Genomic DNA, 17,238 nt, shown 5'->3' with positions numbered 1-17,238 from the left:
AACCTTGGCTGTTATTTGGTTTCATACTTACTGCAATTTTGACTGGGGAGAGATAGAGAATCAAGGTTGTGTGTGTGTGTGTGTGTGTGTGTGTGTGTGTGTGTGTTCATTCACATGTGTTAATGCAGATGCCCATGTGCGATGGTACATGTGTGGAGATCAGAGGATAATCTTGGGTGTTGGTCCTTGCCTTCCACCTTGAGACAGTGTCTCTTGTTTGTGCCTGTGTATAGAACAGCTAGCCTGTATGTTTCCAGGTGTCATATTCAGACTCCACCTCTTGGCATTGTCAGAACACTGAGATGGCAGATGCATACCATTATGCCCAGCTTTCCATGCTTCTATGGATCTGAACTCAAAATCTTATGCTTTTCTGGAAAGTGCTTTCTCCACTGAGCTATCTTCTTAGCCCTTAATTTGCATTTCTCTGATGGCTTGTGAAGTTGAGCATCTTTTTATATGTATACTGACCATTTGTCTTTTGAGAGCTTCCTGCTTGTTTTACTCGTATAACTACTGATTGGGTTCTTTGCTTTATTATTTAGTTTTTGCATTTGTTGTATATTGTAGATATTAATCCTCCATCTGATATGCAAGCAGCATAGATTTCTCCCACTCTCACATGCTGTCTCTTCACTTGAGTGTTTCCTCTGCTGTGCTGAAGGTTTTTAATGTGATAAGGCCTCATTTGTCCACTTTCAGTCTTATTTCCCAAGGGACTGGATTTCTATTCAGAAAATTCTCCAGTGCCAATATCTTGAAATGTTTTCCCCACTGTTTTCTCTAACAGTTTCAGAGTTTACAGTCTTTGATCTGTTTGAATTTGATCAAATACAGGATAACAAAAAGGGATTTCATTTCATTCTTCTAGATGTACATATCCAGTTTCTTCTCAGAACCATTAGTTAAAGAGGCTTCTCTTCCACTGTGTATTGTTGCCATAATGTGGCTGTTGCTGTGGGGTCTTATCCAGGTCCTTCATTCTACTCACCGATCTCACTGTGCTTGTTTGGTGGAGATAGTTTACAGCATAACTTAAAATTAGTATTGTTTTGCTCCTGAATTATTCTTTTTGCTCCAGATTGTTTTCACTCTATGGGATCTTTTGTGTTTCTACAAACCTGTAGCCACCATTATACTAAATAGAGAAAAATCTCCAAGCATTTCTACTAAAATCAGAAACAAGACAAGGCTGTCCACTTTCTCTGCTATTCAATATTGTGCTTGAAAGTCTTGGGTCTTAGTGAGCAGTAAGACAAGAGAAAGAGATAAGTGGAAAAGAAGAATGTCAAGTATTCCTGTTTGTAGATGCTGGGATTCTGTATATAAGAGGCCCTGAAAGACCCTTAGAAAGCTAAACACTTTCAGGAAAGTGGCAGGATACAAACTAACAGACAAAAGTCAGTGGCCTTCCAATATACCAGTGAGCAACATGCTGAGAAAAAGATCAAGGAAACACTCCCATTTAAAAGGGGGGAAAGAATATGCACAACCAGGGAAGGAAAGATCTTTGCAATTAACCTTTAACACATCAAAGAAAGAAAAAGACACAAGAAGGTGGGAAGCCCTCCAAAGCTCATGGACTAAAAAAACCAATTCCACAAAGGCTGCCATACTACCAAATGCTGAATGTGATGGCAATCAAATTTCTGACTACATTCTTCAGAGAAATAGGGATTTTAAAAATATTTTATACTTATGATTTATTTTGTGTGGGGGCATGGGTAGGTGTATGCCAGCGTGCACTGTGGCAGTCAGATGTCAGCCCACAACCTGAAGGAGTCTGGAGTCAGTTCTTGCTCTCTAGCATGTGGCATGTGTTTGAAAGACTAAACTCGAGTCATCGTGCTTAGAGGCATTTTTCCAGCCCCAAGAAACAAGGAACCTTTAAGAACCTACTTCTGTGGTCCTCAGTACTGGGTTAGGAATTTATTTTCTACAAATTAAATCAGCTTCAATTTTTTTTTCTTTAGGAATGATTTCATCGAACCCTTTACTCCACCCTTAGAGCAAAATCCTTAATTCTCATTGTGCACAATCAGTTTTCATTTGTTCACCATCCATGCGGTGACAGCATACAAATCTATGTCAGAATGCTAGGAACCTTTCTAATATACAAGTGAAATTTAATACAAGTCAGTTTGTATCCAGAGTAATTAAGTCATTTATTAATTCCTTCAAAGAGTATGGTACTAAATGGTTAAGGTTATAGTGCTATGGTAGAGTGGTTGTCTAGCATGCTTGAATCCTGGGTTCAATCTCCAGGACTACAATGTTCTTTTAAGTACCAGCAGTCAGCAATGCACCATGCCTTTCTAGGATATTGAAAACAAGATAAGAGCCCTGCTATCTTGGACATTACATATGAGCAACAGAGAAAGAAACCCAAGGGGGATTTTAGAAGATGATTCCAGATGATGCTGTGGTTGTTATGGAAATCCGTGAAGAAGCTGGGAGGGGCATGGACAGAAGACAAGGCAGCTGCTGCCTTAGGATGTCTCCCTGAAGAGTGTCTAAGCAGCCACCTCCCAGAGAAGTCAACCAGCTGAGAGCTGAGGATATAGTTCATTGGTTTAAGTGCTTGCATTGGTTTTAGTGTGAGGACCTAAGTTCAAATCCCTAGAATGTACATAAACAGCAGGTGGTTGTAGTGGTTCACCAGTAAGTCCCAGCCTTGGAAGGCAGTGACCAGATTCCCAGGGAAAGCTAGCTTGCAAAACTAGCTATATCATGCTGGTGAGTTCTGGGTTTGATTGAGAGACCCTGCCTTAAAGATTAGGGTAGAACATCAATAAAGAATGATTCCTAACATCAATCTCTGGCCTCTACATGCATGAACACACAAGTGCACATGCGATAAGTATGCGGGGGGGGGGGGACACAGAGACCAAGAGAGGTGCAGAAACACACACACACACACACACACACACACACACACACACAGAGAGAGAGAGACAGACAGACAGATAGACACAACACAGGAATGAAAGAAAAAGAAGTCAAGTAACTGAACATGAGAGAGGGTTAAGTTCCACCAAGCAGTGCCTTCAAAAGCAGAGGCAAGCATCACATGATTTGTGGGAAAGAGGCTATAGTGCTTATAACAGTACATTGGTACATTGGAGATGAAGTAAAGAGGTAGGATCCAAGCAATGTGGGTTTGAGTATAGGGCTTTTCAGTGTGTTGTCTAAATGAAGATACATGGGAGGGAAGCTCTTCATGGTCACACTAAGAGCTGTGAATCAAGAACTTTACAGGCACATTAGAGCTTATAGTCATTCTCTGTCTGTCTGTCTGTCTGTCTGTCTCTGTCTCTCTGTCTATATGTGTGTGTGTGTGTGTGTGTGTGTGTGTGTGTGTGTGTGTGTGTGTGTGTGTGTGTAAAATTTGCTTTTCATTTCATAAATGATCACTTTGATATGTGAAGCTTAATTAATGGAGAGATGAGTTTTAGAAGCCATTCAATCCTGGTGGGAGATAGTTGCTTGAACAGCCACAGTAGATCCCAAAAGAGTCAATAAAAGATGACATATTTTGTCAGTACTGTAGAGAAGTCCTGCTCTGGCTTGGTTGGATGCAGAGGTAAGAGAAAATGAAGACTCATTTTCCTAGCAGGTGCCTACTATGTCTGGCTTCCGCCTCTGAGTAAGTCATGCTGTCATTTGTTCGTTGTGACAAACTTGAGACTAAGGTGGGCAGTGGGTGGAATCAGCAGTCTGGTTCTCTCTGCTAAGTTCCAGATGGTAAGTGAGCAACTGGGATATACTCTTTTTACTAATTCCATTCATAAAAACCTTGTTACAATGTATCTGAATCCTCAATGAAATTATTTCAAACTTTATAAGATTCTAATAATATGAATTTTTTTCACTTATCTTCCATTTCATTTTGCTTTCACGGTTTGTTGTTTGAAATTGCTAACATTACCAATTGCCAATCTAGGAAAGCATAGACCTGGGCGAAATCATGTTTTCCCTTTGCTATTTGCCAACCGCTGGGCGTATGACTTTGACGGTGATCAAATGCAGAAATCTGAAGGCCATGGACATTACTGGGTCATCGGGTAAGTACACAGCACAGTCAATGGCGCATCCCTACTAATTTTGCATATCTAAAACCATATGGCTTTTAATTATTTCTCTGCTACGGGATAAAATAAAAGCAGAAAGAAAGATTACAAATCAAAATGTTACAAATCACCTTTTTAAGGTAACATTAAAATTGTGAAATCTTTTGAAAACTATCAATAGATTGACTTTGAACTTTGGTTTTGCCTTTCTTTCTTTCTCCCTTTCTTCCCTGACCTAGTCTATCTAAATGCCTAATTTACTTTGTTCTCCCAGCTAGTCTGCTTGTAAGGGAAGGTCCTTGGACTTTCAGCTGTGAATGAAGTCCATACAACAAAGATATGTGTAAACTGAATCGATTTCCTTTACTTGTCTGCAGAGAAACAGATAAAATGTAAGCTCGCCATTTGCGTTTGCATTCTTGACTCCTTTCCAGTAAAAATTTGGAACATCTAAAGAAACTACAAGAAACTAACAAAAACAGTATGTCAGGAAACTCTTGAGGGAAATTTCTCCTGTGGGAAATTTGACAAAGAGTGAAACACCCAGTGATTCCTTCTCCCTTCCTTGTACGATTTTGCACATAAACTTATGTTGCAGTATTTGCCTGAAGAATGTTGAGACAATGCAAACCAGCAGGCGGTGAAGGAAGGGACCAATTATTGGGGAGGCTTTTTATGCATATTCCACTGACATCTTAACTTGGGGACTACATCATGAGCTACCTATTCCCTTTTAAAAGTTTGCAAGTTATAGAGTGAAGAAAGAGGTAGAAGAAAAATTAAATTTATTTTGGTGAAAAACTTTGGATCAGTACATATTGTTGAACCTCGACAAGGCACCCAACAAGCTATTGTTTATTCTGTTCTTTTGTGGTACATTTTAAGCCAAGCAGAGCAGTGTTAGAGTTGTTGTAAAATTTGAAGGTTATGTGAAGCTTTTCCTCATAAGAGTCTGTGTTTGGAAGTATTGGCTCCTTCTACCTCACAGCAGGCACAGGTGTCAACCAAGGAGCCATTGATTTTGTGAGAAACAAAGAATATCATCAGAGATGTGATGGGGGAAGCAGAGGGCAACAAGATTTTATTTCCTTATTAAGATGCTGTGGCTCACTCAAAGAATGTCTTCCTTAGTATAGTCTTCTAAGTGTTAAAAAAAAAAAAGTATTTCTGAGCAGGTTAGATATTAGCATTGCCTTCTTACATGTATGTACACAATTCCCATAAGAAAATACCTTTTGTTCCTTGAAATATACAGATACATTTTTTCTAGAGTTTAAAATGTACATACTTGCCCAACAAATTAAAATCTGATTCTAAGGTAGTAAAAGTTATGACTATAGGAAGAGACAAAATAAGATCAAGAATCTGTTGTCCCAAAGTAAGTGATTTAATGTTAAAACTATTAGTGCTGAAGGGTTCACACACTTTCTTATTTAGTAAAAATGAAATACAGTGTTTTGTGCATAGCCCCTGGATGCTTTAATTTTAGTAAAATTACCTCCCTTCTCATAGACCCTTATGTCAAAGTGTCTTTGATGTGTGAGGGCCGAAGACTTAAAAAACGAAAAACAACTACAAAGAAAAACACTCTCAACCCTGTGTACAATGAAGCCATCATTTTCGACATCCCTCCAGAGAATGTGGACCAAGTCAGCCTGTGCATTGCGGTCATGGATTATGACAGGTGGGTAGAGGCTGCTTGCTCCATGCAGATCTTCAGGTTGTCATAGCCGGGTCACATCTGCTTTCCAGGTTACTCACTGTTACAGCAGATCTAACTTAAACAAGAGGGCCATGATTCATGAGAATCTATAGTTATAGTTTTGTTTTGGTTTCATCTCCAAAGCAGTCTAACCTAACATTCGCCTGCAGCTGAAGAAAGGGTCAATCTGGAAGTAGTATGAAGTTTATGACACACAAAAGTCTTTCTTCAGAATGACCAATACTGCAGTCCAGAGCTGGCTTCACAGAGGGGCTACCACACAAGGAAAGGGGTGCTCACCCCAGCTCTAGAGTGCACTGGCTTGGAGGGCCAGCAAGTCTCTGGGAATCACTTTCTCCACTGGGAAACTGTCAACATGCTGTGGGACGCAGGTGATGACAGAATTGGAAGTCATAGCCGTCTGCTCAATGGTCTTCTACATTGCTCTGTTGGTAACTCTACCACTTGTGTAGAATGTGAGTATAGACTGCCTAAGAGAACACTCACTGAACTATGAGGAGTGATAGTAATGTACCATTCAGTGTCTCAAAGTCAGCCCCTAGAAATAAAAATAAACAAATAAATGATTTTCTGATCTATTTGAGTTTATACTAAAGGAAAAACACCTGTGATGGTTTTTCCGTGGTAGAAAAAACCTTGAATTATCCCACACTTCAGATCTTTAAAATGTTGTTAATGTTATCATGAACGGCCCTGTTTTGCTTTAGCACCTACCCCTATTGACTCCTCAAAGCAGTGAGTTTGGGTAGGTACAGCTAAGCATGCCATTGACCGGATGTTACGGCAATCGATCTTAATGCCACCTAAATCAGGAAGATAGAAATCATTTCTCCAAATATCTTTGTTGGGAAACTTCATAGGAGAAGACCAGAAAAACATACTGGAGCATCCTAAAATCACTCCCAAAGCCTCGTCAGTGAGGCCTATTCAAGTGACTCTGTAGAAAGCCTTTCAGATTCTTTCGACTTACATTGTTTCAAGAACCAGCTTGTGAAGGAAGTTGTGATCAGAGACATGTAACCTGAACATTCAGGAGGCAGAGGCAGGAGGCACATCTCAGCTGCATAGTGAGTCTGAGGGCAGCCTGGGCTGCATAAGACCTGGTCTCAAAAAGATTAGAAAGAAAGAAGCCCTGCTTGTCAGGTGCTGTTTTGACTTTCCTGATGGGATCCAGCTTCTGCCTTTAACTCCTAGGAACTCTTCTGAGCATCTAATTTGTTTGTTAATGAAATGAGATGCTAGTAATGTTATCCAGAGCCAGAGTAGTGGACTTGGGATTAATTACGCCATTAAACTCAAAATTCTTGAAAAACTATCTTTACATAGAAGATTCTCAAATGTATTAGTTACCCCCAGTCCCAGTGGATACATCGACAGAACACTTCCACACCCAAGGCTCAGGAAGAAATACAGAAGAGCAGGTGGAAAGATCATAAGGGCCAGAGGCCAGGCAGTTTGCTGGGAGACTGCCTCCGAGTAATGTCAGAAGCCACACCCATGAAATATCACCAACATGGATGCCTAAATGTGAGCCGAACACAGACTATACCAGCTGACCTGCCAAAGAGGATAGAGAAGAGCCTACTAGGCCCTAACCCTACACCAAGAACTATAGGCAACTGAGGAAATTGGAGAGCAGAAGAGGTGGTCTTCTCTAGGGAAGAGCACACCAATAAGTTGTCCAATGCCAAATGGTCAGCCCTGGAAACACACATGCAAGTAACATTATACAGACTGAAGGGCTTATATTTAGGAATACATATACATATATGCATACAATAGCAATTAATGAAAGAAGAGGCCATGAATGTGAAGGAGAATGGAGAGCAGTCTATGAGACTGTCTGGAGGGAGAAAAGGAGATTATGGTGTAATTGTATTTTAATATCAAAAAAATTTAAAGTAAAAATAAATATTAGCTATCATTTCTATTGGATGCAGTAAAAATGGGGCATACATATAAAATAGTAACCTCAAACAGTATGCTTTGTTATGCAATGATAAATCATAGTGGTGAGACTAAACACAACCCTGCCCCACTTAATTATATTGCCAGCAATAGCATACTTACCCATATAATTTAGAGTCAGTAAAATAGAGACTATTATGCAAGAAAGTGAGCACTGTCCTCTCGGCATACAGTCTAACCACCATTACAGAAAAGAGTGGGACTGTCTTTACAGTGTGGGGGTTTAGAAGGCCTCACTCCCAGAGAGCAGCATCGCCCAAGTGAGGGGTCTGCTGGTTCCCCATGCACACACTTTCATTGTCAACATTGCAGAGAGCTGAATAGCTTTGTGAGTTTTTAATATAAATTTATTTTGTGTGTTGATGTTATTTAGTTGTCTGTGAGCCTTTTTGTCTGTGTGTGTATGTGTGTGTGTGTGTGTGTTGAGACAAGATACCACGTACCCCAGGCTGGCCTCAAAACTTTCTCTGTAGGTAATGATGAACTTGAACTTCCGATTTTCCTGTCTCCACCTCTCAGCCATGCCCCACACCTGGCCTAGTTAATTTTTATTTAGGAATTTCCATTTAATCAAAACTGGTACATAACAATCCCTTCTCTGTAGGGAACATGTTCCATCATGTTCCATAGATAATGGAAACCAACAGTAGTGAGTCCCAGATAGTCTGTTCTTCCTACATGTACTGATCTTCCTACATGTACAGATCTTTATAAAGCCTACCTTATAAATTGTACATGCGAAGAGATTACCAATAACAAATAATAAAATAGGACCATTATAGCAATATACTCTATAAAGCAATATTTAATATTGATGTGTTATTTGTTTCTAGAACTTTCCATTTGATATTTTCAGACAGTGATTGGCCATGGATCACTGAAAGTATATAAAGTGAAATCTGGGTCTGGAGACTGCCATAGCATGTGGAATTTATTGCTCTTGATGTGTTAAAAATTGTACTGAAATGTGGAACATTCCACTTACCTTTGAATTATGACGATGAAAGTTTGATATTCCACCAATCCTAGGGTGGGACACAATGAGGTCATAGGTGTGTGTCGAACTGGACTAGACGCCGAGGGTCTTGGGCGAGACCACTGGAACGAAATGTTGGCATACCACCGGAAACCAATCACACACTGGCACCCTTTGCTGGAGGTAAGGATGTGGATATTGCCTCTGCCCTCAGTTACACTGATGTTACTTAAATATTTTTTATCTGCTAACTTTCATTTGACATTTCACTTATTCACCTTTCAAAAAAAATGCTTTCACTTTTGTTTCAGAGTCTCTCGCATCGTCTATTCAAAGTTCTGTCTGCCTCGGGGATTTAAAAAATGATTAGATGTCTAGGGTTTCTTATTCAGTAAGCCTGTGAAAAAAAGTGTGTCATTTCCTTCCATAGCCTTAGGCTTACGTCGGTGACCAGGGGCCATTGTCTTAAGTTCATTACTCAGTGGGAACTGAGCTCTGGTACTGCTTCTCTGTGAAAAAAAAAAAAGCCACTTTACCTAAAGCCCCTTTCCATTTTTAAATCCTTCATAAAGCACTGCTGTCTGATACATCTGTATAAGGGACACATATGTCCTATCCAGCTGTGGTCAGAAAGAATATACAGAAATTAAAAAATCAAGGCACCAACTTAGCTGCGCTCAAGGCCTGGCCATGCTGTGTGGCTTTTATTATAAAGCTTTGGTGAGTGACCTGACCTTCTCTGAGTTTTGGCTGTGCCTGTTCAATAGGAGTAACTTAAAGTGATGATGATGAGCAGAGCGTTGCACAGATTGACTCAAGATGAGGTCTTAACGGCTGTGTCCACACCTGAGTTATGTTAGGAAGGATGAGTAACCATTTTTGCCTAGAACTTTAAGTCAAAGTTAGTCTACTGGACATATTAAGTATTGCTTGGCAGAATGCCTTTCTTTACAACAAAGACAGTTACTGGAACCTCTTCAAGAGCCACAACATAAACTGAGACATAATGTGTTCACAGGAGGATGAAGGACTTTGTGAATTTCCATAAAATGAATGCTTATAATAGCCACAAAATAAGTAAATAATAACTTAGCCTTCTGGGAGGTAAGTTGCGGTTTGGTACACTAAGCTTTGGTTTTAAAATGGGAGAAAGACTGCACACTGTAAATGACTGAATGTATCAATAGGACCGAGTTTCAGTCTCAGCTTAGTTACAAGAATGAGACCATGACTGAGCGATTCAAGACATTTTGTGGAAACTGAGTGAACATGTCATGCTCAGGCCATGGAAGTAAACTGTCATCACAGATCCCATTTATATATAAATGTCCAAACACCCTACTTGACTTCATAATTTAATGTAAATCATAAGACACAGACATACACATATATAGACAATACAGATACAGACACAGACATACACAGACACACATACAGCAGATATGCACACACATACAGACATACACATATAAAGACCCACAGACACACACACATACACAGACATACACATATAAAGACCCACAGACACACAGACCTACATATTTACAGAGCATATAAACGCATATACACACACATATAAACGCACAGACATACATACATTCACGTGTCACAGACATACATACATTCACGTGTTATTTTAGTTTCTTTTCTATTGCTGTGAAGAGATACCATGACCAAGGCAACTTATAAAAGAAGCACTTAATTGGGTCTTATGTACAGGTTCAGAGGATTAGTCCATGCTTATCAGTGTGGGAAGCATGGAGACAAGCAGACAGGCAGGCAAGGTGCTGGAGCGGAAGCTGAAAGCTTACTTCTGATCCATGAGCACAGCAGAGAGAGACTGGAGTAACCTGGTGTGGGCTTTTGAAGCCTCAAAGTTGTGGCACATCTTCTCCAACAAGGAAGCACCTCCTAATCCTTCCTAAACAGTCCACCTACTTGGAAACAAGCATTCAAATATACGAGCCTATGGGGCCCATTTTCATTCAAACCACCACACACATATACACATATACAGACACAAATACATATGCACACAGACACACACATACATAGACACATAAACACACACAAGATGCATGCACACACACACACACACACAGACATACACACACATATGTAGGCACAGACAAGCACCACCTACAAACAGACATGTGCACACAGACATGGGTATACACTGACACACATACACAGACACACTCATGCATACAATACACAGACACATAAACACATACACACAGGCATAGATCTACAGAAACATATAGACACTCACACACACATATATACACATAAATGAAAACACATTCACATATACGCACAAAAATCCATATATGCACATATGTACACAATCATACAGGGTATTCCCCTGAAATCTTTCAGAAGCAGAGACAACTGTATTTGCTGGATAGCTCAACACCTACTAAAGTACATTTTATTTGGTCTCAGTGGTAAGTATTGTCTAAAACACACTTTAGCGCTTGTTATATAATTGTGCTCTTTTTCCCCTGGGTCTCATTTTTTAGCTTGAAAATGGAGCCTAAGCTCCAGAATATAGAAAGGGAAAGAAAGCTTTGCTACATGGGGAGCCATGCTGAGTAGAGATGTGGACTTGGGTTCTTGTCCCTCTGATATCTGATCTTGGAGAAGCTGAGTGCCCTTCCATGCCAATGAGATGGTCCAGGAGAAATGGGGGCATATGAGCAAGATTTAAACAATTCTAAAGAAAAGCATACAGTCTGAAGTATATTAACTATATATATATACACATATATTATATATAAACATGGAACTGTTTGTCTGTTGAAGAACCATAGGCATTGTTTGTATCAAGAACAAGAATAAAAGAACCCTTTTCAGTCTCCTTTCAGGCCATAATATGCCATTAGATCACACGTAGTTTTCTAATAACTGGATCAGGGACAACTGGTATTAAAGGATGAATGTACTTTCCTCTGCAAATATCTTTTTCTCATCCCCTTTGTCTCTACTCAGTGGACAAACAGATTATATGGACCACAGACATATGCACAGCCTGAATTTAGCATTATAGGAAAAATTAAGAGTGAAATTATATTTTTCTTGTTAGAGAAAGAATAAATGAGAAAGTAATAGTTATTCAAGAACTGAATAAGTTGGTCGGCAGAGATGAAGGCCTCATTTAGAAAAATCCACTTACTTCAAATTCATTAATTAAACTCCATTAAACTCTCAAGATACAGATACATAAGGATCATGAGAATCACTCTTATCACTTGGGGTTCCCACCTCATAAACTGGCCTTTTCCGTTTATGAATTTCCCAGATGAAAATCCCTTCCTGACAAAGCAAAGGGAAGACAGCCTTGAATTAGCTACAATTTGTTGCTGTAATAAGACACCAAGACCAAAAGTGACCTCTGGAAAAGAGCTTCTTTTGGGCTTACGGTCATTTTGGTCTTTTGGGATATCCACACCATCAAGAAGCACAGTGGCAGGAGGCCAGAGGAGGAAGCAGAGAGAGCACATTTTTATCCACATACAGGAAACAGAACAAACTTGAAGAGAGGCATTGAGGCTGTAAACCCTCAAAGCCCGCCCAACAAGGCTATACCTTCCAAAGGTTCCATAAGCCTCCCAAACAGTCCTCAAATATATCAGCCGATGGGACTGATTTCTCATGCAAACTGTCCTAAGTATCTTATGTCTATAACTTCCTGTTGTTCTTACCCTGCACTATGGTAAGTCATATTATAGGGGAAAAAAAAACCTAAACATCTCCCATAAAGTGTGGGACTCTTCTAAAGACATAAAAGTTGCCATCGGACATTATTCTGTGTACCTTTTATGTTCCAAGCACTGTGTTTTACAGGAAATATTTGTGTTTTCTCTCACTGCCTTGGGAGATGAGTTTGGAAGAGTGTGGAGGTTATATAAACCTTCTCTTCAGAAATTTGCAAATTGTGCTTGAATATCCACTAATCACAGAGAGACATGATTGTCATTATATGCTTTTTCATCATTGGATCAGATATTCTGAAATTCTTCTCTTTCAGTTACCTGGCCGGGCAACCAGCTTTGATAGTCAAGGATCCTGTTCATCTCCAAGGCCACCATCCACACCATAAAGCCTCCAGATAAGACCATGTCACAGAAAGACCTAGAATCATGTGCTCATCGAATCAGACACACACACACAAACACAGAACATTTGACTTCATTTAAAATATACCCATGATAAGGAATAACTTGATGTATAATTTCTTTTTGTTTTACCTCTTGGTTTATTTTTGTTTTTAACTTTGGGCATATCAATACATTTTACCTGAGTACTAATAGTCCTTAGTTACATAAGGTGTCCTATATTTCATATCATCTATGAGCACAGTGTTTTAATATGTTTTAATTCCTTGCTTAAGCAAAGAAATAAGTATTTGACAAGAGAATCTACATGTGTGTAATATTAAGTATAGTTTATTCCTATGTTGTATGAAATAGTAAAATGTGTCATTTCCAACTGTACACACAGTTCTATGTAAACTTTAGTGAACATATTTAAATTAGTTCCATAGGTTCAACTCCTTCAAATACTTGTCTGATAATAGTTTTTCCTTCATAATCAGCATTTTTGTCATTGAGGTTCGTCCCTCAAGCTTCTTTTTTGGGACACTCAGCTAAGCTACAAAATGAAAAGGCATTTTGAATATAAATGTACAAAGTGACATTGAGTAGCTGGTAAACAAGGCTACCAGCTTACAATGTCTTACTGTCCACATTAGTTCAGGCACCTGCTGTAATGCTTAGCTGGTAGTTTTAAAATTTCTAGTAGTCTTCACCTCAAGTGTAGCATTGGTATCCCTAAGTAGCTACAGTCATAACTTTGTCTTTCAAGGTTCTCCAGTACTGTGGTGTGTCTGTTCCGTGACTTGGAGCTATCATGTGGCTCCTATGGTTTTGATGGATCACATTTCACAGAAACCAAAGGTCTAGCCAAGCTCTCTGTGCCGTTGTGCTTAGACAGGCAGGTGATGACTCCTCCACCCTCTCAGGAGCTCATTACCAGAGCTGGAGAGTCTCCAGGAAAGCTGGACTTGTTGCTCACCAAATTACAGATGCATGTTGTAAACAGTACAACTTTCACACATAATAAAAACAAATACATTCCAAGGGACGAAACATCTAGTCCTTTAATAAAAGGCATTGACCTTCAAAGAGATTAATGATCAAACCATTAGAGGTAAAAACTATGCAAATGCTTTTTTTTTTACAAGAGAGAACTTTCTTTGAAATCACATCAGCTTTTTATTGTCTCATTTTAAGACCCCATTGGAAGGAATCTATGTGGAATTTTTCTAACCTTACTTTTGAGGTGTACGTATTTAAAGTTTATTCCACAATAAGGTTTTTTAAAGGGAAGAAAATTTATATTTGGAATTTTAAAACAAGTTCATTGGGATGAGAAAGTTTTTGACAAGTAATGAATTTTTATATTTGTAAAAATCCCTTACTTCAAATATTAGGAAATATATTTTAAAAGTCTTGAAATTTCTCTCATAAAGATTCAGTTACTGTTAACCAGTATAAGCATGTCTCACATTAAATTTTCAGTGTAAACTCAGTTCTGCCTAAAATGCCTATGTCAAGCTAATGAAAATATACTACTAAACTTTTTCTCATTAAAAATAAATCTGTCTGAAAACACTTGACTATCCCGTCAAGCCAAAAAACCAACAACAAACCCTACTCATTAGAGAGAGAGTCAAGAAGAAAACTAATCTGAACGTCTTTGTTATACTGTAAAATGCAAGCTACTAGGTGGAAAGAAAAAACTTATAATCTTAGTGTGGTAACATTTAGGGAAATATTTTATCAGTAGATATAGCTGTGACATTTCTTAAGTCAGGAGAGTATGCATTTTCACTCAAAACGAGATCTTACAGACTTACTCCTTTTAAAATTACAGCTTATTTCCTAAAGAGAACAGGCTAAACCTTCTGAGGAACAAAAGGGAGCTGTCAGATAACCAGAATATTTTAAATAGGAGGCGAGTAGATGAAAATTAGATTGGAAAAAAATTTAAAAGCCAAAATTACACAAGATTAAAGTCATTTATTTCTCATGAGAATTACGTCAAAGCATTTGCTAAACCTATGAAAGAGATTAAAGAGGGAAAATTCACAACTTTCAGCTAATATGTGAGAGTTTTCTCTCAGAGTAATAAATAAATTCATTAGAACAGTTCATGCTGAGAAAATGCATTCCTTATGCACCTTACATATCATCCCCCCCCCTCATTTTACCCATCTACACACAGAAACTTCTCTCTGCTTGTGAGGTACTGTTAGTTTCTCAGTATTTAAAATATGGTTCAGTGTTCCAGATGCCCTCCACTAAACTTGTGGGATGGCATGTACTAATGCAGGTCAATGCAGCATGAAGCTGTAATTTAGGTATACAATAAACTCCTGATTTCAGGGACACATTCAGGGACTTACCAATATATGCATCTAGGAAATAAGGTTCAGTGTTGCTTTGTGGGCATAACAGCACAGTTGCTAAGTACACTGGATATGAAAGACACCAGGATGTGTCTAGTGCACAATCATTTAACAAAACCAGCAGTTGATTCGTTTGGGGTTTTGATATGTTCCTCATGGGTGTCCTCCATTTGATTTTAGTCCAAAGCTCCAGGCATGATCACTGGCTTCCTGATGCACTTTTCTCAAGAGTTACTTTTTTTTCCTCAGGCTACCCTGTGTTGCTGGTACTTCCTATGTAAAACTCACCATATCCATACACACTCAGTTCAGGAACAAATGTTAGGACAAATGCCTGGGAAGTAGTGGGAGGAAGTGGAGCCCATCATGTACCTTCATGTGGTTTTGTGGTGTGTGCACAACGCTAGTTACTGCAGGGAGCTCACAAACGATCGATACTGACTCAGGGTTTATATTAGAGCAGATGTATTTGAACTATTTGGTTGTGATATTTAATTGATATTTACAACTGCACTTGGTCTCCTGTAGTGTTTATTCTTTTCAAAGTTTCCAGGCTCAATTAAAAAAAACTCTCCATCTCTTGAAGCTTTCCTTTAATGGCTACTTCGAAAGTAAAAAAGTCAAAATTCCATTCCATGCCAACTCTACTATCTATAAAACAAAAAATAATTTACTCCAGAATGAGATGTCCGAGCAGCCAGGGATTATTACAATAAAGGAACATAAAATCATAGCATTGAACACAAATCAATTTCTTTCTACCTCTTCAAAAAGACTACTTGATATTACTCTTGAGCAGAATTTGTCTGATTTTTGTCATAACGGCTGTGATATTACCAACCAGTTTAATTGCAAACAGTTACAGAACTGGGTTGGCATGGCCTTGAGAAGCCATTCGGCCTTTTTGTTAAACATAAAGAAAGTGACACCTTGTGTCACAACTCGGTCTTGTAACAATTGCAGTTTTTCTGAGCCAGCCTAGTTGGTTTCAGTGCTTGTGGTTTTTAGACTAAAAGTGTTCTGCTATCAACAAGTAGATTTTTAAAAACCTGAAAATAAAATAACTTAAAGAAACCATATAGTTAATGGAAAAGATATTAAAACAGAGCAAATAAAGATGTTGAGATATCAAAAAAAGGGAACTCTTTGTATTTTAAGTCTTAGTGGCAATAAATTCTCAAATAATGTTCTAAAGTCCATGACTCAGCATTCAATCGTTACTCAGAGACATGACTCAGGATACGATTTATCTGAACCTGCTGTAAGGACCTAATATTTAGGAGAAAATGAATTTAATATTTTACACAGGAAAAAAATTAATCAAATAAAATGCTATTTACAAAACTTTATCTTCTAGGTATTCTATTAGCCAAGAAGATCAGTATTTATCCAATAATCTGTCCATTAAGATTAAGGTAATTACTTATCATCTACCATTAACAGTTAATCAAAAAGATATGCATTTGAACAGTGGCATTGCGTATTTGATCAAAATGCAGTTAAATTATTATTTTCCTTTCATTGTGTCTATCATGTAACTAAATGAAGTTTGATTTGGTAGCATGATAGTACTGTGCTAAAGAGATAGAGAAAACCATTCAGTTAAGGACCAAGGTAAGCCTTAATGATTTACTTAATGAAAATATTTGAATACTAAAAAATAGTGACTGAAAAAATAGGTAAAAAATGTTTAAGAGAAATGATAGTATTTTGTATGTCTGAGATGATTAAATACACTCCTCCAAGGGGGAACTATTTATATAAATCCTATTTTTATCTCTATGGTGACAAGAAATATGAGTTGCTCTTGATATATTTATATGGAAATGTTTTAATCTCAAGCCAACAATAATTTTTTATGCAGACCATGAGACCCTTTCCAAACAGTGAAACTATGTCTGATTTCATCACAGAGGGTAAGAATAACCCATTGTCTTCTGACATTCTGTTGAGTCACATCTACTGTGCACAGAATGCCCTACTTCTTGAACATGAGATTGAGTTTTAATTATTCAATATCATGAGGATT

General features: G+C 38.3%; 1 protein-coding gene across 1 annotated transcript in view; it reads left to right on the top strand.

The window, feature by feature from the left end:
• The window catches only part of Syt10 (synaptotagmin 10), a 60,165-nt gene extending 47,194 nt beyond the window's left edge, over positions 1–12,971 (top strand). Inside the window, exons 4-7 of the mRNA XM_042264851.2 lie at positions 3,944–4,064; positions 5,583–5,754; positions 8,791–8,920; positions 12,768–12,971. Coding sequence (XP_042120785.1) covers positions 3,944–4,064; positions 5,583–5,754; positions 8,791–8,920; positions 12,768–12,839 — 495 coding nt within the window. The 3' untranslated portion in view covers positions 12,840–12,971. The remainder of the gene's footprint in view (positions 1–3,943; positions 4,065–5,582; positions 5,755–8,790; positions 8,921–12,767) is intronic.
• The last annotated feature ends 4,267 nt before the right edge of the window (positions 12,972–17,238 follow it).

Source organism: Peromyscus maniculatus, chromosome 20 (assembly GCF_049852395.1).
Source record: "Peromyscus maniculatus bairdii isolate BWxNUB_F1_BW_parent chromosome 20, HU_Pman_BW_mat_3.1, whole genome shotgun sequence".
NCBI classification, from domain to species: Eukaryota; Metazoa; Chordata; class Mammalia; order Rodentia; family Cricetidae; genus Peromyscus; species Peromyscus maniculatus.
Note: the sequence above shows the minus strand (reverse complement) of the source record. Positions and strands in the feature narration are given on the sequence as shown.